The sequence below is a fragment of the Poecilia formosa genome, unplaced genomic scaffold, assembly GCF_000485575.1.
Source record: "Poecilia formosa unplaced genomic scaffold, Poecilia_formosa-5.1.2 Scaffold435, whole genome shotgun sequence".
In the NCBI taxonomy this organism is placed as follows: Eukaryota; Metazoa; Chordata; class Actinopteri; order Cyprinodontiformes; family Poeciliidae; genus Poecilia; species Poecilia formosa.
Genome location: NW_006800374.1, coordinates 378,698 through 406,625, shown reverse-complemented (window position 1 = coordinate 406,625; position 27,928 = coordinate 378,698). Strand labels below are relative to the sequence as shown.

Sequence of the window (27,928 nt, the reverse complement as noted above, 5' to 3'; positions counted from 1 at the left end):
GTTTTTCTTCAAAACAGGCCTTGGTATGAATGTCTCTCTGCACTGAGGGCAGCTGTGGATTCGTTTCTGATCCTCTTGATCCCAGTGATCTTTAATGCAGGTCATACAGTAGCTGTGTCCACAGGGAGTCGTCACCGGATCCTTCAGTAGATCCAGACAGATGGAACAGGAGAAAGTCTCTCGGTTGAGTTTACTCTGCTCCATTTCTGTTCTCAGTCACAGTGACTGTCTTGAGTTTTATTTTATGAGAACAGAAACTGGTTTACCTGATTTATGACTCATGTTTCAGTGCAGAGAGGCTACAGCCAATCAAGTTCACCCAAAGCAGATCTTGGTTACGCCTCAAAGTTCAGATCATAAAAATAATCCTGCCAATGTTAGACCTTAGGTAAAAAAGACAATGATGAATGCAAATGGGCCCAACTGTTCATGAGAAATATACTGAATAAAGGAAACATGATTGTAAAGTAATATTATTAAAGAACATGATTAAATATTACCATTTATGCACATGCACTCCTGGATTTCCAGATTTTATTAGATTGTGTCTCTCACTGTGGACATGAACCTGAGGTGAAAATTTCAAACCCTCCATGATTTCTAAGTGGGAGAACTTGTAAAGTTGCATGATGTTCAAATACTTATTTTCCTCTCTGTGTTCTGGAAAATTCTAGTTTAAAGTCTGATCATTCTTGCAGCTAAGGTTAACTGAGCTGTGCAACATAGAGGTGCAATTTTATTTACATTTAACATATAATTGCAGCATTGTTAAAAAAAGACATGAAATTAAAAGTTTCAGACTTTGGACTTGAGGATAAGACTTGAGTCTTCACTGAGTTTTGCAAAACACTGACTTGGTCCGACCTCTGAAACAAACACAAGCGTCTCGCGTTAATGGAGGAATGTCTTGTGGACTTTTACCAAACACAAAAAGAAACTGGTCCTAATTACTCTCCTTCATTTGTTTAGTTTTTGTGAGGAAGGAGGTTGTGCTCAGTGTTTTCTTCAGAGGTTTTGTGTTGTTACCTTCAGTGGTTCCTGGTGTAGCGCCCCCACAGGTGAGGAGGTTAACAGGTTCTTCAATGTATTTGGCTTTTGATTGACACAACACAGTCTGAAAATGAACCAAATGTTGCAGTTTCTGTTCCCAATCATACCGAGTTTGCTGGGCTAACAGGTGTTAAAACACCCTAAGGATAATAACTATGTACAACAAAATACTTAGATGAGACAGAATCACAAATGATTTTGGTGAAATGTTTCTGTGAAGAGTAAAAGCTCAGAAATATCGAGGTATGGAGAAAATTCAACTGAGATTAGGAAGATTTGTGTCCAGTCTGTGGTCAAATGGTGAATGATAGTGCATCATAAATGCAAACAAAGATTCATTTCCAGTTCGATTCTTAGACTGACAGATGCTTTGTAAGTTTTTTTGTTCATTCTTTTTGGACAAACATCATATTGTGTTTGATTATCAGGCTCCATATAAATTCCCCCTGTTTCCATTCATTTCATTGAATATATGAGAAACTTGAAAATAATAGAAAATAGGATTTTAATCTGTCTATAATCTTGGTGTCTTTTCTCTGACAAACCTTCAACTTAACATGCTAAAGGAAATATTTAAGGACCCTGTGAGTCAGAGAGGGACTCGCAGGTCAATAAAGCTGTAATTACCTGCAGCATAGAGAGCAGGTTTACAGTAAATGGCATCTCTTCTGACAGGAAATCACATGAGCGAGCCACCAGTCGTTCTTCAGGATGAACTGGGTTAACCAACCACTCCAGTCTCTTTGACTGAGACATGCAGGATAACTCATAGAGAGTGCATTCACATCAGAACTGTTTAGTCCACTTTGAACTGGAGTTCATTTTGGTGCAAACCATTTGGTCTGGTTTGTTTGTAGGTGTGTGAATCAAGCATCTCTCTGAAAGTCATTTGGCTTGTCAAATCTCTATCCAGTTTGAAGGTGTCCATTTTGGAGGAAGGGGCTCCTTTTTCTTTGGTGGTGCTTGGTGGACTCCCCTTCTTACCAACCAGCTCTCTTTCATCTAACGGTGATAGTTTGGCTCTTTTTCCAGATGGTCACACATGTGAATAATCTGGTGATGCTTCAGTGTCCAAATGGCTCCAGAAGACTTACCAAGCATGTGTCCAGTTCTCTTTCTTAGACCACCCCATTGTTCTTGGTTGATTGTTTAATCCAGTCAATGAGAAAGCAGCTCGGTTTTTACTCGGGCCGCACCGATTTATTAGTGCTGATTTCCTTAAATTTGGGAGATTGGTGATCGGACGATTTTTACCTACGAAGCTTTTCTTATCCACTGATCTTATCTAGCTTGGCAAAGATCTAAGAATCCACCACTGTCCTCTTTTTCTCTCCGGTGAGAAAGGTTTGATTGACAGACCTGCCCACCAAGTTATGCCTGCACGTTTTCAATTAACAAAAGTGACCCCAGTGTTGCCAACTCAACAACTCTCTTGCTATACTGAGCAACATTTCAGACAAAAAAATTGGTGTCGGCTAAAATCGGAATCGGCAGGTTTAGCTTTTTAAAAGATCAGAATCAGCGATCGTCCAGAAAACTGCAGTCAGTGCACCCCTAGAATGTGTGAATGTATTTGTACTTGGACGTATAAATTCACCCAGTTATAAACCGTAATGCCTGTGTTGAGTGGTGTTGATTTTATCACGTTGATGTGGTTTTTCCTTCTGCACCTCCACCTCTCTGGCGTCTCGTGTGACTTCAGCCGTTTTTCTGACTGAGTCGCTGGATTTCTGTCCGCCTCGTCTCTCTTCACAGCTAATCTGACGGAAACTGAATGTCCAGCAGCTTCTGTGCTCTAATTGTGTTCAGTGAGCTGCGAGACTCTCGGCTCAGCAAACAGCAGTCGCTCGGCATCAGCAGAAGGCCTCACAGGTTTGGTGCTCGTTTTCGTCTCTCCTGGGTTTTATCGTCTCCTCCGCTGTTCTTATCGGTTAACTTAGCTGAGTTTGAAGTTTTTTTTGTTTGCTTTTCCAGCTTGTAGGAGTCAGAATTACAGATATGTGTTTTTGTTGCATCAGATAATTTTGTTTTACCTCTGACTGACTTTGATTTCCAAGAAAACAACCAAATGGGTTCATTGGCACTCAATGAAAAGCCTGTAACTCCTCCTCCACCTGCGAAGAGCCTCTGAAATGCCATCCTGCAGGAAGTTTAAATACCTTAAACAGGTTTGATCTGATCAGACTCGACACTCTCTCGATCGACAAGTACATCAGAGACTATACCTGGAACCACCTGCCATACCGTAAGTGCAAGTGTTTTAGAATAAATGTAACATAGAAACCAAACTCCTGCTCAGTAGGGTTACTGGTGGATTAATAATTTCTAATTTTTGGTTTGAACCTTTGATTTACATGTAAATTTGGGAATTTTGTTGAATATGTAGTTCAGTAGTTAGTAAATAGTTGGAGGAAAAGAGAAACATAGACATAAATTTCACAATATATGAACGTAATGTTGGGTTTGTCCTGATTTTGTAATATATTGGAAATGTTCACATACGCTGATGACACACTGACTTATATTAAACTTCTGAGACAGAAAATCAGTTTCAAACTCAGAGAAAACAAACCTTGTTTATTTCAAAATCTAAACTTTTCTTGCACAGATTTATGTTGAAGGTAATCTTTTAGTTGGGTGAACATCTTTATTTTGACCTGATTGGACTATGAGGCGTCCCACCAGAGTCCTGACCTAAATCTGAGAGAAACTGCTAAAAATTATGACAAGGAAGCCTTGCAGGCTCAAAACTGAAAGCTACTTATAAGGATCTGACAGATTTAATGCAAATTAACAGTTTTCTTTTGAATATTAGTAAGAAGTTAAATTATTTTCCACATCCAATTTTTGTTTAAAATATAAATAAAATTAGAGACTGTGAATGTTTGGCACTTTATAGATGTGATTCTTTCTGTCTGTGGAAAATTTTCTGAAGTTTTTATTTTACAAATATGTTCTTTGTCTTTTCAGACCAAAACGAGGCTTGAAGTCAATAAATTGTTGGATTTTATGTTGTTTTGTGATTAGTTTGCATGTTTTCCCCCCTGTAAAATTGTTTTAGATTTATACTTTACAAAAGCTGCTTTTAACTCCTCTTGATAAAATCCAATTATCTTCAGGAGAAACCATAGCAGCAGCTAAATGTGGTTGTATGAAGTTGAATACAAATGCATGCCACACTTTTCAGATTTTTTAATTTATATTTTCATAAAATATGTATAATCTTTCTGTAGAAATATCCACCATTTTATAACAATCTGTCAAACATTTTTGGTTATTATGACACAAATTGGCTGAATTTTGTGCTTAGAATTACTCATAAAAATTAAGAATATGTCTATTTAAATATCTCTGGAGGGGTTTCTCAGTGAATTGGAAGCAAAAATATATTTGTCATCAATTAAATTTGATGGAAATTATAATTATCCATGTGTTTGTATGGACTGGATTATTGCATCTTGTTCTGTGTTAATTTATTACACTACCTGTCTGATAGAATACATTTTGTAAATAAAAAAAATAGCATTTGAAATGTAGAAAACGTTTTAAACATGTGAGAGTTTTTGTGGAAAATGTAAAATTATTGATTTTAAACTCAATCTACTGAACATGGCTCTGTTTATGGTTAAATGTTTTACCATAAATTGCCTGAATTTGTGTTATTGGCTCTGGAAACAAAACAATCAGTGCAGCGTGATTAATTTAAGAAATAAAGAAGCTGATTGGAGGAATTGGTGTAAAAATGTGTTGGTGAAACGTTTGTGGCTGCAGGAAACCATGGCGTCTGTGTCCAGCAGCTCACTGCTCAACAAGGCGGTCCGGCAGCAGTACATGGGCCTGTGTCAGGGCGGGAAGTGCCAGGTCACCTACATCTGGGTGGACGGCACCGGAGAGGGGCTGCGCAACAAGACCAGGACCCTGGACTCAGAACCCACCTGCATCGAAGGTGAACATACAAATAAAGTGATCTTATTAATAAAACGGCCTCTTTAAGAAAAGCAAATATGTTAAATAGGGGCTGGAAGTGATGAAGATAAATAAAAATGATAAACATTAATTAACTCATTAAGGTCTTCCTGTACGATAATTATATGATATTTATTACAATTACAAAAATGTATTTAAATAAATTATTAGGCAAGTTATGACAGCATATGTGCATATTAAAAAAGATATCTCAAAAATATGAATAATTCACATATATAATGTAATGTAATTACAACGTATAATATAAAAACACTGTCAATGTTGATCTTTCTAAATTATAAAGCTTGATAATTGTTTAATTTAGAACAGTTAGAAGAAATTATTAAAATAAAAATAATAAAATCAAATCATAATCGTAAAAAATAAAAAAAGTAACTGATCAGAAAAAGTACAAATAATAAAATAAATCAGGAAACGATCTCTAAAGAAAAAGATTAAAATTAGTATGGAAAAAACCAAAACTATTATTAAATTTATTACAATATGAAATTCATAATTTATTTACATTTTTTAAATTTTGATTTAAAAAATAATTTACAGTATATAATTTTACTTTTTTTACTTTAATTTGTTGATTTTATTTGATAGTGTAAAAAAATTATATATATTTGTCAAATATATGTATTTCTAAAATTACCCTAAATTTTCCCAGCTCACTCTAAGAAGTTAGATTATATCTGATCAGAGGTTAAACAAACAGAAACTTGGCATCATCTTAATAAAGTAAGAGAATATTTTCTCCTGTCATTTTGCACGTTTTACTGGAAACTCAAGTCACGTTTAATGAGAAAATTTTCTGCCGCGCCTGTCAGACAGCCTTGCTTTTATTCTGTGGGAATGCAGCTCACATATTTTATGGTATGATGGGAAGCCGATTAATATTTTCTTTTCAGTAAATCTGAACGCATTCTTTCTGCAGCATTCTTTCTTTTTTCTTTCTCAGTTGATCAGAACATGAGATAGCAGGATTTTATTTTTTCCCGTGACGTCAACGCCGTGGAGAATGTTACAAATCCAGCCTTTTGGTCATGCTACACTACGCGTGTGAAACTCGAGGTCCGGAGGCTAAATCCAGTCCGCCATAGTTTTTGACTCTAGAGCTGTCAGGATAACAGTTTGGCTAAATATTATTTTATCAATCAAATCGAAGCAGTTTTGATTTGATTTCCGTGGTAGAAAAACTATATGAAACTTGGAGGTGTAGGGATTGTTAATTCAGTTCACTGTGCCACAGCAAAGGGAAAATAATGCAGAAAACCTTTGAACAATAACTGAAAACCACTTTTTTCTCTCGCTCTCTGTTGCCATAGCAACTGACAGCAACGCCACTTTACGTTTCAGGATTCAACACCAAAAAAAACACTCAAAAGTTTCCCACACAAAGAACATTCAGTCTCTTACAGTTTTATGTTTTCAGGCTGGATTAGCTCCCAATGCTATTAGCTAGGCTAACTCGGTGGCAGTTTATTAGCTCATTTAAATACCTGCTCTATTGATGATCTGTCAGAGTTGGTGTTTATGTCGCCTTATTTTATTTTTTAGCTGACATTAAACACATAGAATTTCACATCACATCTACATGTTAAGGTTGTCATAGTCAAGCTAGCATAGCTGAACTGCTTCCCTCTCCCTCACAATGTGTTTTCTCCTAAAGCTTTTTCTTGACCTTGTTATCTTGATGTTGGTAATTAGTACAAAGCACTTTTATATACCAGGTGTACATTTAAGATTTAGCACGTTATGTTGACAGCTTAACAGCTAAAACCAAAGCTAGTCATCGTTCGCTAGCAGCTTTTTGCCCTGCAGCAGGGTGATGGGGGCGTAACGCTTTTCTCCTCTCCTCATCAGAAATCCCAGAGTGGAACTTCGACGGGTCGAGCACCTACCAGGCCGAAGGCTCCAACAGCGACATGTACCTCATCCCAGTCCGCATGTTCAGGGATCCCTTCACCCTTGACCCCAACAAACTCGTCCTCTGTGAAGTCCTCAAATACAACCGCCTTCCTGCCGGTACGTCCACCTCCGCTTACATTTGGAGAAACGAGTTGTGCTGCGTTTCATTCGGTTCCTTCTCCTCCAGAAACCAACCATCGCCACAGCTGCAACCAAGTGATGCAGCAGGTGAAGGAGCACTGCTTGTGGTTCGGCATGGAGCAGGAGTACACCCTGCTGGGGGTAGACGGGCATCCGTTCAGCTGGCCTTCAAAAGGGTTCCCAGCACCACAAGGTGAAGCAGCGCTCCAGAGAGCTGCAGGGAAAAATATTCACAATTTACATTTATTTTACTGGGATTTCATCATGTTTTAGGTTAAAATGTGTTTATTTTATGGCTAGAGTAAATTTTAAAGTCAAAGTTCCTCTTTTATTTTGAAGAACAAAGAAAAGCTTAAAATTTGGCACATTAAACAGAAGTTAGTAGAGGGATAAGTAAAAATAGAAAGTATTTGGTGAAACGTCTATTCAGGTACTAACTGATCAAATTATCAATCATTTAATATTTAAAATTTACATAAACTGACAGACCAAAATACAAAGTTAAGTGGATTTTTTATTTATTTTAAAGACCAAAATGATGATAATTCATATAAATAACTAAATCAGGCAAAATAAAATTTTCCCAAATCAGTTTATTTTAGTAAAAAACTTCAGAAACTTAAAATAAAACTGCAGGTGTGTGTCTGTGTCTGGTGGAGTTTTGGTTAAAACAGTTATTGTTTGTCATTCAGTGGGTAGAAAATCTTAAGACATTACAGAGTACAGATACTTTAAAATAAAATTACCCAAACTACAGCGTAGTAAAAGTACTCCTAAAAGTATTTTTTTTTCTAAAAAGTTACTCAAGTAAATGTAACTAGTTACTGCCCAACTCTGGAACTATGTTATTTTTTAAAATCAGTGCATCTGATTTGTTTCACATTCACATCTCTCTAAAACGAAACGGTCAAAGCAGGTACCTCATGATTTTCTACGGGTAAAGAAACAAACTTTCCAACATTCCCGATGTTACAAGAAAGGAAAAAATAAACCAAATAAATATCTTTCCATTTTGAGCCACTTTAGTTTTACAGATTTAGTTTTTCCTCCACCTTAAGGCCCGTATTACTGCGGCGTCGGAGCGAACCACGCGTACGGACGGGACGTGGTGGAGTGCCACTACAAAGCCTGCCTCTACGCCGGCATCCAGATCTGCGGCACCAACGCTGAAGTCATGCCGTCTCAGGTAGATCAGCAGCCTGTAGAAACAACCAAACTGAATCATCGAAATGGTTCCTTTAACTCAGGGGTGTCCAAAGTGCAGCGCGTGGGCCATTTGTGGCCCTTGGATTGATTTTGTGCGGCCTCCCGCTACAATTCAAAAATGATACCAACTGATGTAGATGGAGACTGTTAATTTGTAATAAGGGTAAAATTATTACTGAGAACATTTTCTTACAATGGAAAATGTAAAGAAGAACAAAACGTGTTTGTGTTTTTATAAGCAGCCATGTTTACCAAGACACTTTTACTGAAAAGATGGCTTTGACGTCCCCACATCAGGTTTAATTTAATTTATTAAACTTGACTAAATATAGAAAACATTTTAAAAGAAAGTGACCCAAATCCTGTTCTTGTTTCTGAAAATACATTTTTTCAGTCGAGCCCAAAAGAAACTGAAAATGTGCAAAATTTATGACGGTGCATAAGAAAAAAGGAGGAGAAAGTTTCCAGCTCAAAAACCCGGAAATTTTGAGATTAAGCTCAGAAACCTACAAAAACTTTCAAACTCAGAAAATTTCCAAAATGTGAACATTCTTGACATTTTTCTATAAAACGTCTGAGATTTTTCAGCTGTTCAAATTCACAAATGTTTTTGACATTTTTTCAAAGAAAATTTGAGAAAATTTCAGATTTTTTTTTCTAGCAAATTTCTAACTTTTCAAACTCTGAAAAATTCCCAATTTTTTCCCCAGAGCATTTCTGAATTTGTGGGAAAAAAAAACTTTTTTTTGTTTTGTTTTTTAAATCTACATAGGCCCTAATTCACCAATCTAAAAATCCCCTTCAGGTTTTGAATGTACAATAATAGATTTTAGGTTGTTGGTGTTTTTTGGCACTACTTTCACTGTTTTGGACACTCCTGCTGTAACATGGCTGTCTCCCTGTCCAGTGGGAGTTCCAGGTGGGTCCCTGTAAAGGCATTGAGATGGGCGACCATCTTTGGGTGGCGCGCTTCCTGCTGCATCGTGTGTGTGAAGACTTCGGGGTCGTCGCCACCCTGGACCCCAAGCCGATAACAGGCAACTGGAACGGCGCAGGCTGCCACACCAACGTCAGCACCCAGCAGATGAGGGAAGAAGAAGGACTGAAGTGAGTAGATATTTATAAATACATGATTTTTATTTGCTTCATCATAAAGCTAAATATCCCTTCATTGTAACAAAAATGGGTTCATGTGGGGTTTGGAATTGATTAAAGTGGTGTATTTGCTTATAAAGAGCTGTAAAAACACAAAATCTTACAAACTATTTTTAGTCTAGTTTCTAATGCAAATATCTTAGTACACTTAAAATTAGACAAATCTAACTTACAGATAGCTTTTCAGCAAGAAATAGGAGATTTTCTGTCAATAATTCCTTAATATTAATGAAAAAGTTCTAGTTCCATTGGTAGACTATTTCACTGAGCCGTTACCTAGCAACCCCAGCCAAGCCCAGCCTGTGACCTAGCAACCCCAGCCAAGCCCAGCCTGTCACCTAGCAACCCCAACCTGTCACCTAGCAACCCAGTTCTAGTTCCATTGGCAGATTATTTCACAAGACATTTTTTTATTTAAATGTGCTTAAAGTAGGTTATTACTTTAGATCTATGCAGAATTTTAATTTAATTAGCATGAACCCCTTTTAAAAGCGCAAACATCTTCAATTCCGACTTAAAAATAATGAGTCGAGCTCTTTCTTCTCTCCCTCTCCTGACAGGTACATTGAGCTGGCCATTGAGAAGCTGGGCAAAAAGCACAAGCGGCACATCGAGGTGTACGACCCGCGCGGCGGAACGGACAACATGCGGCGCCTCACCGGTCTGCACGAAACCTCCAGCATCAACGACTTCTCCGCCGGCGTGGCCAACCGCGGCGCCAGCATCCGCATCCCGCGGCAGGTGGGCAAGGACAAGCGGGGCTACTTCGAGGACCGCCGCCCTGCAGCTAACTGCGACCCCTACACCGTTACCATGGCAATCGCTCAAACCTGCCTCCTCGATCCAACGGAAGAATAGAGCAAGATAGAGGAGTTAGCTTAGGCTGCTTTCACACTGCAGAGTGAAGGGAGACAAATATGATTGTTTTTTACTTACGGGTGTTCAAAGTGCCGTCATTTTGTGTGGCCCCCATCTGCATTTAAAAAATTATACAAATTTGGCTGATAGATGCAGACGGAGACTTTTAATTTGTAAAAAGGGTAAAATGATTAAGGAATTAATTTTATTACAATGGAGAATGTAAAGTAAAACACAAAGTGTTTCTGTTTTATAACAAACCATGTTTACCCACAGACTTTTACTGAAAAGACGACCAAATTAGCTTTAATTTAATTTAGTAATGCATGATAAATCCACCTCAACATCAGTATCGGCCAATATCAGTCTTTTTTTTTTTAACATATTGGTATCGGTCTGAGTAATAAACAACCAATATTTATCTTTTATCCATTTCTGGTTGGGAGTTTTTTTTTTCAAAGTTGTCGGAACAAAAGTGAAATGTAAATACTATCAGTTATCAACCACAAAAGAAATATTGATATCGGATATCAATATCAGCCCAAACTTTTGTATCGATGCATTCCTAATTTAATTTATTGAACTTGACTAAATATAGCAAATATTTTGGGGAAAAAATCACCCAAATCCTGTTCTTATCACTGAAAATAAATATATTTAATCAAGCCAAAAAGAAACAGAAAGTTAGATGCTTTAAGTACAGCAGACATGAAAAATCTACAATGTTGTATTCGAAGAAGGAAAAAAGGAGGAGCACGTTTCCAAAACAAAACCTCTGAAATTTTGAGTAATCTCAGAATTTCTGAATTTTTTCTAGCAAATTTTAAACTTTTCAAACTGAAAAGTTTCCTCTGTTTTTTGGTTTTTTGAAGAATGTTTATGAAAATTTACTCCTTTTTTTGTTTGTTTTTTAAAATACAACCGTAATACGCCTTCGTAAAAATCTCTAGTTTTGGATCTATAATAAATATCCATTTTGAAAAAAAAATCTGACTATTTTATTTGCTTAATTTTAGGTTGCTGGGCTTTTTTTTAGATAAAGCTTTTAATGTTGATTTGTCACATAAAATACCATTAAAATGAATTGAATTTTATTATAATATGATAAAATCTGAAAAAACTAAAAGCTGAGAATATATTTAGAAAGTTCTGTCAACCAAAGAACACTAAATATGTTTAACCTGACCCCAAATAGACAACAACAGTGAAAAAGAGGCATATAATGAATATGAAACAATAGCAAATGTCATCCAAACGCAATGAAAAAACTTAATGGTGGCAAAAATGCACAAAAATCCAACAGAATCTAAAGAATAAGAAGAAGAAAACAAACGCACTAGTCAAACTTGAAGCATGCAAAATAACTAAAACAGATGCAAATGATTAATAAAGAGGATCTGAAAACAAAGATGCAAATCAAATGAGCTGTAAAGTGGATTTGAATGGACACAATGAGAAACAAACGCATGAGAACGAGTAGAAATGTAAACAGAATTAGATTTATTCATTGTTTTAGTGTCTCTTCAGGTGTCTTTACCTCACAATCCGTCCGGGCCTGTGAGCCATTTTTGTTTTAAATGTAAATGTAATCATAGAAGAGCTTGAATTAGACATTTGTGTTTGTATCACTGTCACAAAATAAGTGTCTGCATATTAAACTTCACGTTTTCCTGTCTGAAGTGGATTAAAAGTGAAAGAATTATTATTTAGTTTCTTTGTCTCTTTGTACAAAACAAAAAGAATCCATAAAAAGTCTGGTTGAAGTTGTTTTCCCAGCGTTGGATACTCCAAATGTTCTGGAGTGCGGGGAAAAAAACGAACTGCATGCTTCATCTCACACAATATAATAAAAGCAAGTAAAAGAATCAAAGTTCAGAGCTCAGTTTGATCAATTTGGAGGCTAAGAAACTTTTTTTAAAATATGAGTTACATTACCTTTACAAATAAAATTCCAGTTCCCACTCCAAGAAACATCCTGCCTCAATAAAGATGAAACCATTTTAGCCAGTAAACAAACTGGTGAGACATGATTGGAAAATGTATGGAGCTAAATAATGGACAATACTTAAAAAAACAAACAAAAAAACAACAACCAAAGTTTAAAGACCAGACACGTTAAAGTTTGTGTTTGGAAAAGGTTTCCAGTGAGAAAATTACTTACTTAGTAGTATTCAATTCCTTCAGTTGTACACTAGATGGCGGTGTTGGATTTTCTCTCATAACTACAGCCCACAAATTGCCACAAAATGGACCTATAAATCAGTCAGTAATACCTGGAAAGAGCCAAAACTGTTCCTGTTCCCATAAACAGAAATGCTTCACAGTGAAAAGCATCAAAACATAGAAAAGAAAACTCTTGGTATCCAGTTTTCAGAGACGTAATGAATGAATGAGATAATCTAATCTTGATCATTGATCCACGTCAGAGTGATGAATGGGAATGCTAACATTTTACCTCATTGGTAGCCTCACGGCATCAACACAATTTGCTACTCAGTCTGTTTCAGGAAAATGTTTTCAGTAAGTAAACATTAAAAAATAATCTCATGGCAATTAAAATGATTCCTAGGATTAGATTAGTGGATAACAAACACCACATTATCATGGATTTAGCTTGCTTGAGTTTTCATCTCTGAAAGCAGGAAGTATAACCAGACAGGAAGCCTTCAGACAGAAAAATAGACTTTTTAGGTACTTTTGAGTTTTTGTGGTAAAATTTTTGATTGTTGTAATTATGAGTATTGCCAATTTAATTAAGCAAACTAAATTAAATAGTTACTTTAGTATTTGAAAATGAAATCATCAAATTTAGGAGGGTGTTCACAGGGTTGATTGACAGCAGTAAGATCATTGAAAGAACTGATTTGGAAAAATTTTCTTTTGCCTGATTTTATTTTTTTTATTTCTATGAATTATTGTTATTTTTTACCCCTAAATACACACATTAAATATTAAATGATGTGTAATTTGATTGGTTGATCAGTAATTCAGTTTACCAAATACTTTTTTTTCCTTGAGTAATTTCTTGTTGGCTACTTTTTTCTTTTACTTGAGTAAAAATTTTGTAAAATTTTAACATAATTTAGCAGTAGCAGCTTCAATAAAAAACAATCCATTTCAGTATACCGGTAGCCATTTTAGTGCGACGTATCTTTAGATGTTTTTGGTACCAACTTTACCATGCTACACTTTTAGCTGTTAGCACGCTAAGAATCACCTTTTTGCTGCCAAAATGCTGTTTTATGTGTGTAAATATTTGATTTATTCAGTATCTATTTTATTGTTATAACTTTTCAAAACAGTTTAAGGTACATGAACGGGACTGTGGTTCGTAAGTTTGAGGTTTTAGGGAAAATATTGGTAAAAAATTAGCATGCGTTGTTAGCGGGCGCGGTGACGTCACGGGTTGCCATGGCGGGAGGGTGGGCTCGCGGCGCAGCAGCAGGTGAGAGTGGAGCGGCGCCTCAGTCAGACGCGGAACAGAGGAGTACCGGAGCGGAGCTATGGGAAAGCTACAGGAATTTGACATCACTTTAGCCAACAACAAGGTGGTTTACGGTCCGGGGGAGTCCATTAGCGGAACTGTGAAAATCCGAACCGGCAGCCCTCTGCAGTACAAAGGTAACGGGTTCGTTTTGTAGCAACAAACAGGAGAGACAGGAAGAAGGTTTTTAACATGTCTGGTCAGCGGGTCCTCTCTCTTTCCTCCGCCTGGTTCGGGGTTTGGATGTAGCTTAAACTTTTCCCACTGTGATTAAAAATTCACGAGGCGTTTATTTAACGTTTTAGTTGTCGGTGGGTGGGCATCACGCATTGTTGCGGTGCTGCCGTTTTTCCCCCTCAATGAGACACGACAACCCGCCGCAGGCTGCTTGATTGTTTTGGGTTACTTCTGCCATCCTGAGCCACATCCTGCTTGTTCTGACATGCTGCTTCCTCATGTCTGCTGCTTGTAAACTCTAAGAAGAAGAAAAAGCAAAAAACACGACCAACAACAGGTGTCCACGCGTTTAAAAATCTTATTTTTACCGCATTTGACAGTAAGCGGTCAGGATTTCTGTGTGTAAATATTGCTGCATCGTATTTAAAAGTAAGTAAGTAAGTAAGTGTAGGAGAGAACAACGAGTCCATTGTATGCAAGTAGTCCTTGTGGGATTCTCCTCTAACAATAACAAGGGCTGCTGTCTTTATCTCAGGGGTGTTCAAAGTGCGGTCCGGGGGCCATTTGCGGCACTTGGACTGATTTTCTGCGGCCTCCACCTGCAGTTCAAAAATGATGCAAATTTGACCTGTAGATGCAAATCGAGACTTTTGATTTGTAGTTTTCTTACAGTGGAAAGTACAACACAAAAGGTTTATCCAGTAACTTTTACTGAAAATACGACCAAATCAGCTTTGATTGACTTTATTAAACTCGACTAAATATAGCTAACGTTTTGAAAGAAAGTGACCCAAATCCTGTTCTTATTACTTAAAATACTCAACTGAGAAACGGAAAACTTGATGCTTTTCTTTAAACATAGCAAACAATAATATTGATTTTTGTGATTATTTCCAACTAATAAGATGATAATAATACAAGTAAACTCTCTCAAACTTTAATTTCTAATTAACATTAAAACTGGAATTGGATTTCTAAATATCCATTATAAACAAAACAGCAAATAAAATTTTCTTTAAAACTTTTTAAAATTGAGTAATAATCATGTATAAGCTTATAGCAATACTTATTATTATTGTTATTATTATATTAATAATAAGAATATATCACTATTGTCTAATATATATGTATAAAACTTAGTTAAAAGATTAAATTATTGGGTTATTTATGTCTCTCGATTTTTATTGTAACTTCAAATTTGTTACCAAAAATTGCAAAAAATTATACAGTTGGAAAAGAAAATGCAGATATTTCCATGAAACCTTGGTGAATGTGCTGCCTTCTCAATGTCTAGAATGAAGGCACCAGTTAATTAATGTCACAATAAGTTATTTTGGAAATTATTTGCATGCGTTGCACTTGAATGCTGCAGCAAAGCATTCCTTTGTAACCGCATTATTTCACAGATTGATGGATGGTGGAGCTCTTATCGCTAAGGTGAATGTGTGGAGTTGGGTAACCATTACTGGGACTTCAACTGGAAATACAGCAAACACTCCAGATGGGTTTGGCAAAAACAAATAAAAACCAAAGGTGAATATGTGGATAACAACTCAGGCTGACTGTTGAGTACAGTGGAGGATCTGTGATGCTGTGGGCCTGTTTGCTCTTCTTTGAAATACCAGGACAAACAAAAGGTTTGATGTAAAATAATAGTGAGATTATACAACTGGGGTTAAAAAAGTGGTTTATCTTTAGTCGTTTTATCCATATTCTCAAATTTGTTTCTGATTTACTCCAACTTGCTTCTTTTCATGTTAGTGTGGATCAGTTTTAAATCTTTCACTCCGAGCCAAAGTGCTCTGTCTAAAGAGCCAGCTGGGCTTTCAGGTCGGTCCGATAATGTTCTGTAAACGCCACGGCTGCATTATGTCCAATCTGACGTCGCCGTTATCCATCAGTAGCAAAGTGTGCAGGTCTGCCTTCCATAAAGATCCAGCTGATAAGGCATAATTACACACACACCTTTTCTTACAGTAAGTCAGGCTGAGGTTGTCTTGTTTTATGTCAGGTAGCGTTTCCTTATTCAATTTTTAGAGATATTTTTTAAAAAATCACAAGTTTACATCTGTATTTGGCTTTGGTCGAGTTTTTTTTTTTTTGTATTTCCATAAGCTTCTTATTATAGTTTTCTGTAGTTTTGGACCATTCCCATTGGTAGGATTGGTGTAATAGGGCCAGGCTAGTTAGCCACCTTGCTAACACACACCTTTACAGGTGAACCCAGAGAGCCCTTAAGCTACTTTTTAACTAAGGGTGAATTCACACCCTTCGTTAAAAAGCAAGGGTTTAAAGTTTAATCCACTTTAATTGAACCCCAGTTTGTTTATCTAGAACAGGGGCCCCCAAACTACGGCCCGCAGGCCGGATCTGGCCCGCCTCCTCATTTGGTCCGGCCCCCTGAACAACACCAGAGAGCATTCAGTGTTTTTTTTTCATATATATGTGGATTTTTCTTCAACCACCAGGGGGGCTCTTGAGCAGATATGAAACTTAGTTTCCCTCAATGGAATATATACTAGTCAGTACCAGTCACAGTTTCGCTCACGGTTGTTTTCCATTTGCATTCTGGGTAAAAATCTATCTACAAACGCTAATATGTCGTCGGCAGTAATCCAGCCCCCGCCATCCACAGTTTCACTCTCGCCCCCCGGTCCACAGTTCCTCTCTTCCCCCTCCCGGTCCACAGTTTCACTCTCTCTCCTCCCCCCCCATCAACAAAACTTTTCTAAGGTTTCTTTCTCGAAAAACTAAGACCGGCCCCCGACCAGAAAAGGGAACAGTCATGTGGCCCTCGCAGGAAAAAGTTTGGGGACCCCTGATCTAGAAAGTCCAGTTCGTCTGGAGCGGTGTGAACGCAAAATTGGACCAAAAAACTGAACTTTGGTCTCGGTTCTGTTGAAGTGAAGTGTGGTACGGTTTGAATGCATAGTGAATGCCAAGCGGACTAGAAACGGCTCCAAAGTCAGGAAGCGAACTACGACGCAGGGCATTATGGGTAATTACAACCAAAACAAACATGCTAACTAGCACTAGCATAAAAAATGGGTCATTGTTTTGTTTACCAAAGACTAAAGAGAAATCGTGCAACCACTAAAATCTGACGGCACTCCATTTTTGTTAACATTTGCGAAGAAGGAAGTTCCATACATTGTCTTCTTCAGTGGTTCTTGGTGCAGCGCCCCCACAGGCGAGGAGGGGAACAGGTTTTTCAAGGGGTTCGTTTGACACCAGCTGAAAATGTAACAAATGGTGCAACTTTGGTGTCCAATCAAACCGACTCTGCTTGACTATCAGTTGCGAAAACACCATAAATGAACTCTCTTATGAGGATTTACATTATTTCATTTTCAGCTACTATAGCAGAAAATTGCAATCATATTATCAATTATTGATTTTTCCTTCTGTGCCTTTAGACTGCTCTATAATTGTTTAGCTTGTCAGCCATTACAGATTGTCTTTGTTCATTAAGTTTAGCTAGAAACCTTCCAACTGGCTGAAAATTTGATCGATGTGCAAAATGTGAATGCCTGAAAATTCCTACCAAATATTACATCCAAGCAGCTTTTTGAGATTGAGATATTTTATGGCAACAACTAATGTGATTTAATGCCTTTTCAAGCTTTAATTAGGGTCCATTTCGAAGTTTCAGGTTGGTTCTTCACCACTCCGTCTTGCATCACAACACCTTCACATGATGCTGCCACCACCGTACTTCACCTGTGGGATGATGTTCTCAGGCTTGAAAGCTTCCCCCCCTTTTAAACCAAATTTAACGACAGTCAATATGGCCGAAAACTTTAAACTTTAGCTTCAGAAATGTCCCTGAGTTCTTGTTGCTTCTTCCTCCCTGAGCGCCATTTCAGCCCATGTTGGTAAAAACCATGTTTCACCCTGAATTATGTCTGTTTTTTTAAATAATTGATCCGTGTTTTGGTGTTTCTGTATCTCTGCAGTGAGAATTAACTCTGGATCGCTCCTTACATAGACTGGAGAACATTTTAGCATCATATTTATTTACACTACAGTGAGTCTTACCATGTTGCATGATGAAATAAATACAGGTGGATATTAATAAGAAAGTGCAGCTTCTTAAAGTGCTGAATGTTTCCGATGCGCCGCTCTCAGCCTGTCTCCATTATTGATGATGGAAACCATTAGAAAGCATTTCTATTGATTAGCTCCTTCATAAAAACATCACAGAAGAGCCTTGAGTCTGCTGTGACAAAAGACGGCGAATAGTTCAGGATGTTTTTAATAAGACGTTTTAATGAACTTTCTCTGTTTTGAGCGAACAGAAAGCGGTTGGGAAACAGCATAAAAGCTCCAGGATCAGCGCCCTGCCTTTGTGACTGGAGCTGATAAAAACGCAGCGTTTCATTGAGAAACAGAGGAAGTGAGTCAGGCATGAAGCTGCAGCTCGTTCTCTGTGTCATGGAAAGATACAGTTGTTGTTCAGGGAGTTTATGACCCCTAACGCGCTGTAAAACCGAGCTGTCGGTCAATGTTGATCAAAAGGATTCAGCGTTTGTTTATCCAAAGCCCACACAGGACATTGGAGACTGATATTTTAATAATAATGTATTGAGAATAGAGGGAAACGCATCAGGAAGGAACTTTGTATCTTTGTGACGTATTTTTCCTAAAGGAAACATGTATTATTCCTATATTGAAGCTTTTATTGCTTATAGAGGTGTACAATATGAACTTAAAAGTTTATAACAACAAAAACTAATGATAAAAAGTATCTAAAAACCTTTTCCAGTCTTTTTTGGCATTAGGTTTTATGGGCATAAACACAAATACCCGCTGTACTAAAGATAAACCTCGCCAAAATAAAACTATTTAAAGGTGACTGAATAGTGCAGCAGTCTGATTTATCACAGAATAATTTCATTTAATTATATTTTTTAAATTATATTTATTGGTTCTGTTATGGAGCCAACCGTGTAAAAAATAAATCCCAATAACACACATTAAAATCTGGAGTTTATTGTTGTCAGGATGAATCTAAATTCTTATAAATATAAAAAATACTTCTAATGATTAAAATAATTCTTTTAGGGATCACAACTGACATTTCCTGACATTTCCTGTAGAATATTGTAAATCTATGAACAGTGAATCAAACCCAGCTGGCGTGTTTGTCGTTGATAAGCTAACACTTAGCCTCTGGTAGTCCAGAAAAGTTTATTTGTGTAGCAGATTTCAGCAACAAGGCAGCTTGAAATGCTTTACATGACAGAAATATAACAGAATTTACAAAGAAAAAAAATCACAATGTTAAATTGAAGAGACAAGTAACAATGGTTTCCATCCAGACTGAAGAAAATGATGATCCAGTCACTAAAGGCAATTTTAGCGTCAGTGTTTCAGCAAGTAACTCAACAGATCGTTGCTAGGCAACCAAAGAGTGAGTTAGTTGCTAGGTAACCAAAGAGTGAGAGAGTTGGTTGATTCCACCAACCTAGCTTAGCGGATGTTGGATTGAGCAGCTAAAGCCTTTTCTCTGCCTACATTTCCCAGAATGCTGTGCGGTTCTGGCTTGAAGTTCGGTCGATATTCTGTCAGGCGTATTATCTATTGATCACATATCTATTGTGATACATATAGTTGATTTAATGTGAGGGCACTCTTCCCCTCCCAGCCTTTTCTAGTATTTTCTCTTTCATGTGTTTCTTTTACTAGCTTAAGTAGCTACAACAAAACAGGACCATTTTTTGTACGATTTCTCAATCAATCGTCAGAATAATCAATACCCAATTACTAAAATAATCGTTTACAACAGCCTGAATGTTCAGCCACTTTTCAGGCCAAAGATAAATCGGTATGGGCAGATTGATCTTTTTAAATATCGGTGATCAGCCAGATACGTGCCATCGGTGCAGCTCTGGTTTTTAAAACCAGGAGGCATGGCTCCTTTTCAACAGTTCTCTCCACTGTCGCCCTGAGCTTTGTGAAAGCAAAGATTCAGTCCAGTTGATCTTATTGTCCTCCATATAGCAGCAAAGGTTGCCCAACACGTGAGGATTATTAAACGTTCATATTTTCCAAGTGGAGTTTTGAGTCACACTGACTTTGTTTTGTTTTTTGGGGTTTAAGTTTCCAAAATTCTGCGACTTTGACTCGTTGGTGTTCGCCGCCACAGCGCCGTGCTTCTCTTTTTTTGTTTTTTTTGTCTGGCGTGATTCAACCTCACTGAAACCAGCGTCTGCGGGTCCCTGAGTCACATGACGGCCCGACCGAAAAGCACAGGATCTGAAAACAGAGCAGCATTTGCTCAGGCATGTCTGCTTTCATGAAAACTGTGGAGAGAAACTGAAACGTTTTCATCCTGCAGCTTTTAGTGAGTCGGGTCGGTTACATGCAGCCTGATCAGAGGGTGAAAACTTTTGGTCACGTGGCTCAAAACAAACCCAGTAATCCAAAATCAAGCACATAAAGTTTATTTTGATTTTCTTTTTAAAATGGATATTTATTGTAATTCCAAACTTGAAAGGGATTTTTATGATGGGTCATTGCAGATTTAAAAAAAACATACATTCATGGAAAAACACGGGGAAATTTTTGAGTTTGAAAATTTGCTTGAAAGAATTTAAGAAGTTTTCAGATTAGTGTTTGAAATGTTCTAGAAAAATATTTTAAAAAACTTTAGTCCTTTGTAATTTTTTTGAGTTTCAAAAAGAAATTCAGAAATTTTGAGATGAATCTAAACTTTTCTAGAAAAAAAATGTAAAAAAATTTAAACAAATTTTTCTGAATTTCAAAAGTTGAAAATTCCCTAGAAGAAAAAATAGAAATTTTGAGATTAATCAGTGAAACTTTCTGAAAAAAAAAAAAATCAAACTTTTGAAATGCAGCTGGGGGCCCCACAAAATCAGTCCAAGGGCCACAAATGGCCCCCGAGCTGCACGTTGACCACCCCAGAGCCAGATATTAATCAAATCCAGACCTGATGTTAAATTGTGAATGAAAACAACATCACAGATTGAACCACCTTTGGGTCTTTAACTCCTCGTTAGTCAGGTTTAGTCAGGTGTCCCTTAACCGAAATGATGGACGGGAATCGTTATGAGGCTGTAAATCAGGCTCTGGCTGGAAAAGTGTGTGAGTCACAATCATGAGTTATAAATGATAATGTCACTGCTCTGAAGGTTACGCTGCCCTGAAATGAAGGATTGGCTGGTGCAGAGATGTCACAGTTCATTCTTTCAGACAGCGAAATGTGTCACTAATATGTTTACTTCTGTTCATTTCGATGAGCCTGGCCTACAGCTAGTGAAACCAAAATTCAATTTAACATTGAAATTATTAAACGTTAAAATAATTTTAGATTATTTTAATATTTAATTTAACTCTTAAGTTAAATATTAAGTTAACATTTTAAATTAAATAATTAAATTTTGATATTTATTTTAAGTATTTAATTAGATATTAAAAATGTTTAATTTAAGGATTAAATTAAGAATTTAATTTAAATATCAGTTGCTAAAGAGGCAATATCTAAAACGTGCTGTCTCCAGGAAATTAATGGAAAGCTGAGTTTTCTTTGACCGATGATGATGTATTTTTTGTATTTTTCTTTCTGAAGCTCCGCCTACAGGAAGTCCTCTCAACATGGCGGCTCTATTAACCCTTTAAAGACGTTTTTACCAGCGTTAAACTGAGAAGTAGCTCCTATAACGATGTCAGCTGATTGCTGCTGGCTAGTCTGCAGGAGCTGAGCGGGGAGGAGCTTTGTCCTGGAAGGCGGGGCTAGGGCCATCCAGGCGTTTTGCACAGCTGAATGGTTGCCATGGAGATTAAAGGATTTCTCAAACATTAATGAAAGACTCGGAGCAACCTCCATTTTTGTTTTTGATGATGAAAAACTTTATAAAAAGCTGAAAAATGCTGATTTTACGTAACTCTGGCCCTTTAAACGAGGCTCTGCCTCTGAATTTTGGATCCCTGAGACTCAGCGGCTCTGTCCTGACTCAGGAATGTGGGATTTGATTACACAGTGGCTCAGAGCGACTCCGCTCTCGGTGGGCGGGGAGCATCAATCCACATGTGCTTCATTATGCAGCACCAGCTGCCGCCACTCCTCCTCCCTGCAGATAGAGCCGTTTTAATTAAGCCTGACCTCTGACCTCCACAGGCGAGGCACTGTCTGACACCACAGCTGGTTCTTCAGCTCCGACGTCAGAGGATTTTTCTGCTGGAGGCAGGCAGAGAACCCAAAAACTGTACTCAAGTAAAAGTCCAAGAAATTAAAACAGTTTTTGGTAAAAAGTAACTCAGGTCCTGAGTAACTGATCAAATTATCAGAAATATTTAGAAATTTCATCATCAGACGGACCAAATTATAAAGTTAAGTGGAAATTTAGGCATTTTAAGACGACAATAATTCATATAGGTAAAAAAAATTAGACAAAATAAAAAATTTCCCAAATCAGTTTCCATCAATAAAAAAACTTTTAAAACTTGGACAAACCTGCAGGTTTGTCTGTTTATGGTGGATTTTTGGTTAAAACATGTTTGTTTTTGATTCAGTGGGGAGAAAATCCAGACATTTTACTCAAGTGAGAGTAGAAATATTTAATTTTTTCCAAAAAGTTACTGAAGTAACTGTAACCAGTTACTACCCAGCATCCTTGCTGACTTTTCCACTTCCTGTCCTGCAGCAGCAACAGACTGCGAACCCCTGCAGGTCGGCGCCGAAGGTGTAAGAATTAAAATAGGAAACCTGTTGAAAGACGAGGAGACTGAGTATCTGCTGGTATGCTGTTATCAGCTGCTGCTGCTCCGTTCTGGCATCCAGTAATAACAAAGCGGCAGCAGCCGCTGCTGAATGTAGGTCCCTGCTGACACAGATATAATCAGGATTAAACCTGGCTGCAGCGTTTCTTAATTCATAATGTTTTTGCTGCGGCGCCGTTGGATTAATCTTTGCTTGGCACAAGATTTCACACACAGAATCAATCGTTAACAATATTATACTGATTCTCTCGGCCAAATTTTCTAGATTGTGCCAGAAATTATGCGATAAATGATAATATTATTTAATGGACTCATTCTCAATAAGTTTAAATTGTGATTTTACACTGGAAATGGAAGAAAATAACATTTAATTCGTCTTGCAGTGAAGCTGCAGCTAAGAAACGTTTCTGCTTCCCTTAGCGTCAACACATCGTAGCGCTGATCAGATGGTTATTTTTTAGATTAATAATTGGATATCAAAAGGTGCTGAAGAGGAGAAATGTCTTTAATTTTCATCTTGTTTCAGCTTTTTTTAAAAACAGGAAGCGTTATGTGACGTTAAAGTTGTTGCAAGAAGCGTTTTTCTCTTGAAACTTGATGTTACAACCATCCTTTTCCTCCAGGTAAACACAATTTAAACTCACTCTGATACTTGGTAACGTTGGAGCGGGTTAAACGTCTACTGGTTTCATGATGTAAATTCTGCAGGGATAAGCCTCTTGCATGCAAACACACCCAAAGATTGATGCGTCTTACATGCAGCAGACTCACCCAGACACAAACATTCATAAACCCATCAGTCAGCTGCGTGAGTCGTCCTCTCGCCCCTTTGCAGCAGCTTCCAGTGCAGCGTTTCTGAGGTGACGGAGGGCGAACAGACGAGCCTCTGTTCGCCTGCGACGGATTCCCTTACAGTTAGAGGTTATGGATCATGAGATCAGGTGGCTCTGCTTGACGCGTCTCTCTGAGAGGCATTAGGTGCTGGGAAAGTGAGAAGGACTGAAGTGTTGAAGTGCTTTAAGGTTTAATGAAGGTAGTAAAAGTGGCTTCAGGTTACAGGGATGCAGAAATATGTCACCTTTATGTCTCTTTATGAGAAGCTATAGTGCAATTATTCCATTTTATCTAGGAATGCCCGGAGCGATAGGGCGATAGGGCGATAGGGCGATAGGGCAGTCATCCAGCTGGCCGCCATGTTTTTGAATAGAAAAATGTTTAAAGTTGACAGAAAATTTTAAAATATTGCTCGATAGTTATGCATTTTTGGAAGACCAGAAGATTAATACCTAAAAAACATCTTAAAAAGGCAATAATTAAAAAAAAAAATAATAATAAATGAACAATGGTAAGCCTGGTGGGGGCACAAGTGAAGCCTGGTGGCCCGCCAGGCTTATGATGCAGGGAGACCCTGGAATAGAAATTAAAAATAATGCAGATATGCTCTAAAATTTAACAAGAAGAGAGAATAAATGAAGGCCTGTCACGATAACGTTTTAGATGGATGATAAATTGTCCCAGGAGTTACTGCGATAAATGATAATATTGTCACATTGAGACTATTTAAGTAATATAACGGACATAATAATGTAAAAACACATCCTCAGTGATTAATAAACTTTAAATTCTGATGAACATTTAACTTAAGAACTGTAAGACATTTTAAATATTCAAAATAACAGAAAAAACTAATAAATCATTAAGTCTGTAAATGAAATTGTCATTTTTAAAAAAAGGGCTAGTTGAGACCAAAGCACCAAACTGACGGCCGGTTTCCGGTAGAAACAGAAATCATCCAAATGGAAATTACTCAGCTTGTAATTTATCGTGTGATTAAATGATTTATTGCTTACTGTGACATTCCTAAGATCATTTTTGGATAATCTCTAGGAAAGCAGTTAGCTAAACTACTGGTGTTTGCAATATTAAAAATAGAGGCGCACCGATTGCAGTTTTCTGACCAACTGCCAATTACCAATCTGTAAAATAGCTGAACTGCCGATTCCAATTTATTTTAATCTGAAATGTTGCTAAATATAGCAATAAAGTTGCTGAGTTGGTAACAGTGGGGTGAATATAGTTGGCTGCAAAATTAGCTGGAGGGACGATCTGTGAGTCAAACCTCTCAGAAGAGGACAGCGGCCGACTTTTAGACCTTTGCTGAGGGAGACGAGATCGGATGGTAACTGACCACCAAACTAGAAATAACAAATCTGATGCTTTCAGTCCCAAGCTGATTGCTCTTAACATATGATCCCAAAAGCCAGATTGCTAATCCCAAACTAGCCACTTTACAGTCCTTGAATCACACAGAGTGGATGCTAAATGCTAAATTTCTCATTTATTCACACAACTTTTGTCCCTCCTTTTCTCAAATGGGGAATTTGTTTACAATCTAGTAGCAAATCACAAACTTTGATTCGGCTTTAGAAAGTCGATGTCCGTGTCACGTTTGGGCTGGAAACAGGACGAGCTGTGACTCAGTCAAAGCAAAATTCCCCATTTCTCCAGCGCTGTCATTGTTTGCTGATTAAAGTGAAGGAAGCAACAAAAAGGTGTTTCCTCAATGAGGGCCAAAGTTACTGCATTCCCGTAACAGCTCATATTTCCCTGCAAGATAAAATGATTTAGCAAAATATCCAGTTAGGAAACAGTCTTGATAAAGCTGCAGGATGTAACTTTTATTAAAAATACATAGATTTTTTTTTACAGATTTGGTAAAACTGTTTCCTGACAGAATACAGGTCAGCATTGATTGTTGCCACCTATCAGTTTGTGATGCCAGTTTTTTCCTTTCACTTTGAGATGTCATCACAGCATCTCAGTGAGATCAAGATCTGGGCTTTGACTAGGCCCTTTTGCTGATCAGCTTTCACTGCAGCAAAGCCATGATACATGACGCTTCCACCTCCGTGCTGCAGTCAGCGGTGAGCTGTGTTGGAGCATTCCCTCCACTGATGAGGTTCTGATGGTTCAGCAGGACTTTGGACCCGTCCAAACTGCAGGTTATGTCCTGATCTCTGCAGGCAAGACGGGTCTAACAACGAAGGCAGACTTTTTATTTTCTGATTGTGAATGTTTACATTGTGACGCTTTCACTCTTCATAAACTGAATATTATAATTTTTCTGCAGCCACAAAACGCCTTTAAACATAAAATGAATGTTTAGTTGTTTTTTGACTCATTGTGATGAAAGTGTCGCCTCCTCGTCTTATTCCTGTTTTGTCTGAGGAGCTGAGATCTCTCTTGCTTCTGATCAAACAAACTCGCTCAGGTTTCCTTTTGCCGCTCGGTTTGATGAGCGTAAATAAGGAAGTACCAGCACCCACCTGGTTTCTGTTTACGTTCCCCAGAAACAGGTCACATTTTTCCCAGTACAAAGCTGAAACACGATTCTGTCGACTCGGCGTTTTCTGACTCGCCCTCTGGGAAATTTGTGTAATTTGTTGCTAAATGAAATATTCCTGTGGAAACTTTTTTTCTCCTAACGTTTGTCCGGCTGCTTGAAATTCTTGAAAATGCCTGAATTTGGATCGGATGTTTTCCAGGTTTGGAAAGTTCCTGATATTCAGACGGCAGTTTTGTAATAAAGTCAAACGTTTAATTAAAAGCCTAATCCGTCCATCCATCCGTCCATCCATCCGTCCATCCATCCACTCATCCATCCATCCATCCATCCATCCGTCCATCCAATATATATAAAAGGAGAATAATGTCTTTTTAACCCACTCAGCTGTAATCTGTAAAGTTCTGATTCTAGACCAGTCAGTTCTGTGTTTCGTGACGTTTTGCTGTAATTCTGATATTTTTGTGAACAAATGCGTAACTCTTCATAAACTCCCAGTCTGTGACTTCTGCTCCGATCATCAGGAGGAACTGACTGTATAAATGGAGAATCCTCCTCAGAGCGCGTTATGAGGAGTAATGGGTTTATAAAGTAGCTAGCTGCTGTCAGGCTCATTGATGTGATAAAAGCCAGAGATTTGACGCTGTGGTTGGACTCAGACCTGGACCGAGTCCAGGGCTGAGATAAACCGGGCCGGCTGCACGCCCTGCTAGCTTCCCGCTGGCGCTGCCTGTCTGATGTGGGCAGAGCAGCAGGACGGACTGCAGATAAGCTGCAGGGAGGAGAACCAGGCGCACAGACCAGGACGTTCAGATCAAGAAACGTTTGGGATCCGGGAGGCTGATCAGAATCTGATTTCATTAATAAGAGAAGAGTTTTAGATCTGGATGGGATGGAGAGAGAAATAGATCTGATTTACAGGCTTTATGTCCTGCTGATGGTCTAAATGCTGCTGGTCCGTTTTAAACCAATAACATCCAACCATGGTAAATGGACTGACCTTATAAAGATATTGCTTTTCCAGTCATTTTGACCATTCAAAGCGCTTTACATTAATATTCACCCATATTTATACACCGATACGCAGCTCAGTGGGCAATTTGGGGTTAAATCGACACGTGGCAGGAGGAAGCTGGAATCGAACCTGCGACCTCCTGATCACAAGACGACCACCCACAGAGTAGTCCCATCCATCCAACCATCCATCCATCCAATGATCCATCCAACCAACCAACCAAGTATCCATCCATCCATCCAACCAACCAACCAAGTATCCATCCATCCAACGATCCATCCAACCAACCAACCAAGTATCCATCCATCCAACCACCATCCATCCATCCATCCATCCAAACATCCATCCAACCATCCATCCATCCAACCATCCATCGATCCAACCAGCCAACCATCCATCCAACGATCCATCCATCCATCCATCCAACCATCCATCGATCCAACCAGCCAACCATCCAACCATCCATCCAACGATCCATCCATCCATCCAACCAACCATCCATCCATTCATCCATCCATCCAATCAACCATCCATCCAACCATCCATTGATCCAACCAACCAACCAACCAGCCAACCAACCATCCATCCATCCATCCATCCATCCAACCATCCATCCATCCAACCATCCATCGATCCAACCAACCAACCATCCATCCAACGATCCATCCATCCATCCATCCAATCAACCATCCATCCATCCATCCATCCATCCATCCATGCAACCAACGATCCATCCAACCAACAATCCAACCATCCAACCAACCAACCAACCAACCAACCATCCATCCATCCATCCATCCATCCATCCATCCATCCATCCATCCATCCATCCAACCGACCAACATTATTTTAAGGGTCTTTCCCACCTTTAAAAACA

At 38.2% G+C, this 27,928-nt stretch overlaps 2 protein-coding genes across 4 annotated transcripts in view; both read left to right on the top strand.

Annotated features, from left to right (window-relative positions):
* The first annotated feature begins 2,000 nt into the window (after positions 1-2,000).
* LOC103155549 (glutamine synthetase-like) lies at positions 2,001-10,528 on the top strand. The gene is made up of 8 exons (XM_007577267.2): positions 2,001-2,922; positions 3,108-3,295; positions 4,822-4,996; positions 6,886-7,047; positions 7,118-7,264; positions 8,130-8,257; positions 9,185-9,384; positions 9,993-10,528. The coding sequence occupies exons 3-8, from the start codon at positions 4,828-4,830 to the stop codon at positions 10,288-10,290; spliced, it is 1,104 nt and encodes a 367-aa protein (XP_007577329.1). The 5' UTR covers positions 2,001-2,922; positions 3,108-3,295; positions 4,822-4,827; the 3' UTR covers positions 10,291-10,528.
* Positions 10,529-13,717: 3,189 nt separating this feature from the next.
* The window catches only part of arrdc1b (arrestin domain containing 1b), a 39,312-nt gene continuing 25,101 nt past the window's right edge, over positions 13,718-27,928 (top strand). For all 3 annotated transcript variants that reach the window (XR_001659490.1, XR_001659489.1, XM_007577264.2), the window contains exon 1: positions 13,718-13,911. Coding sequence is in view for 1 of the 3 variants with exons in the window: in XM_007577264.2 (XP_007577326.1) it covers positions 13,794-13,911 (118 nt within the window). In the remaining 2 variants the exon portion in view is untranslated. The remainder of the gene's footprint in view (positions 13,912-27,928) is intronic.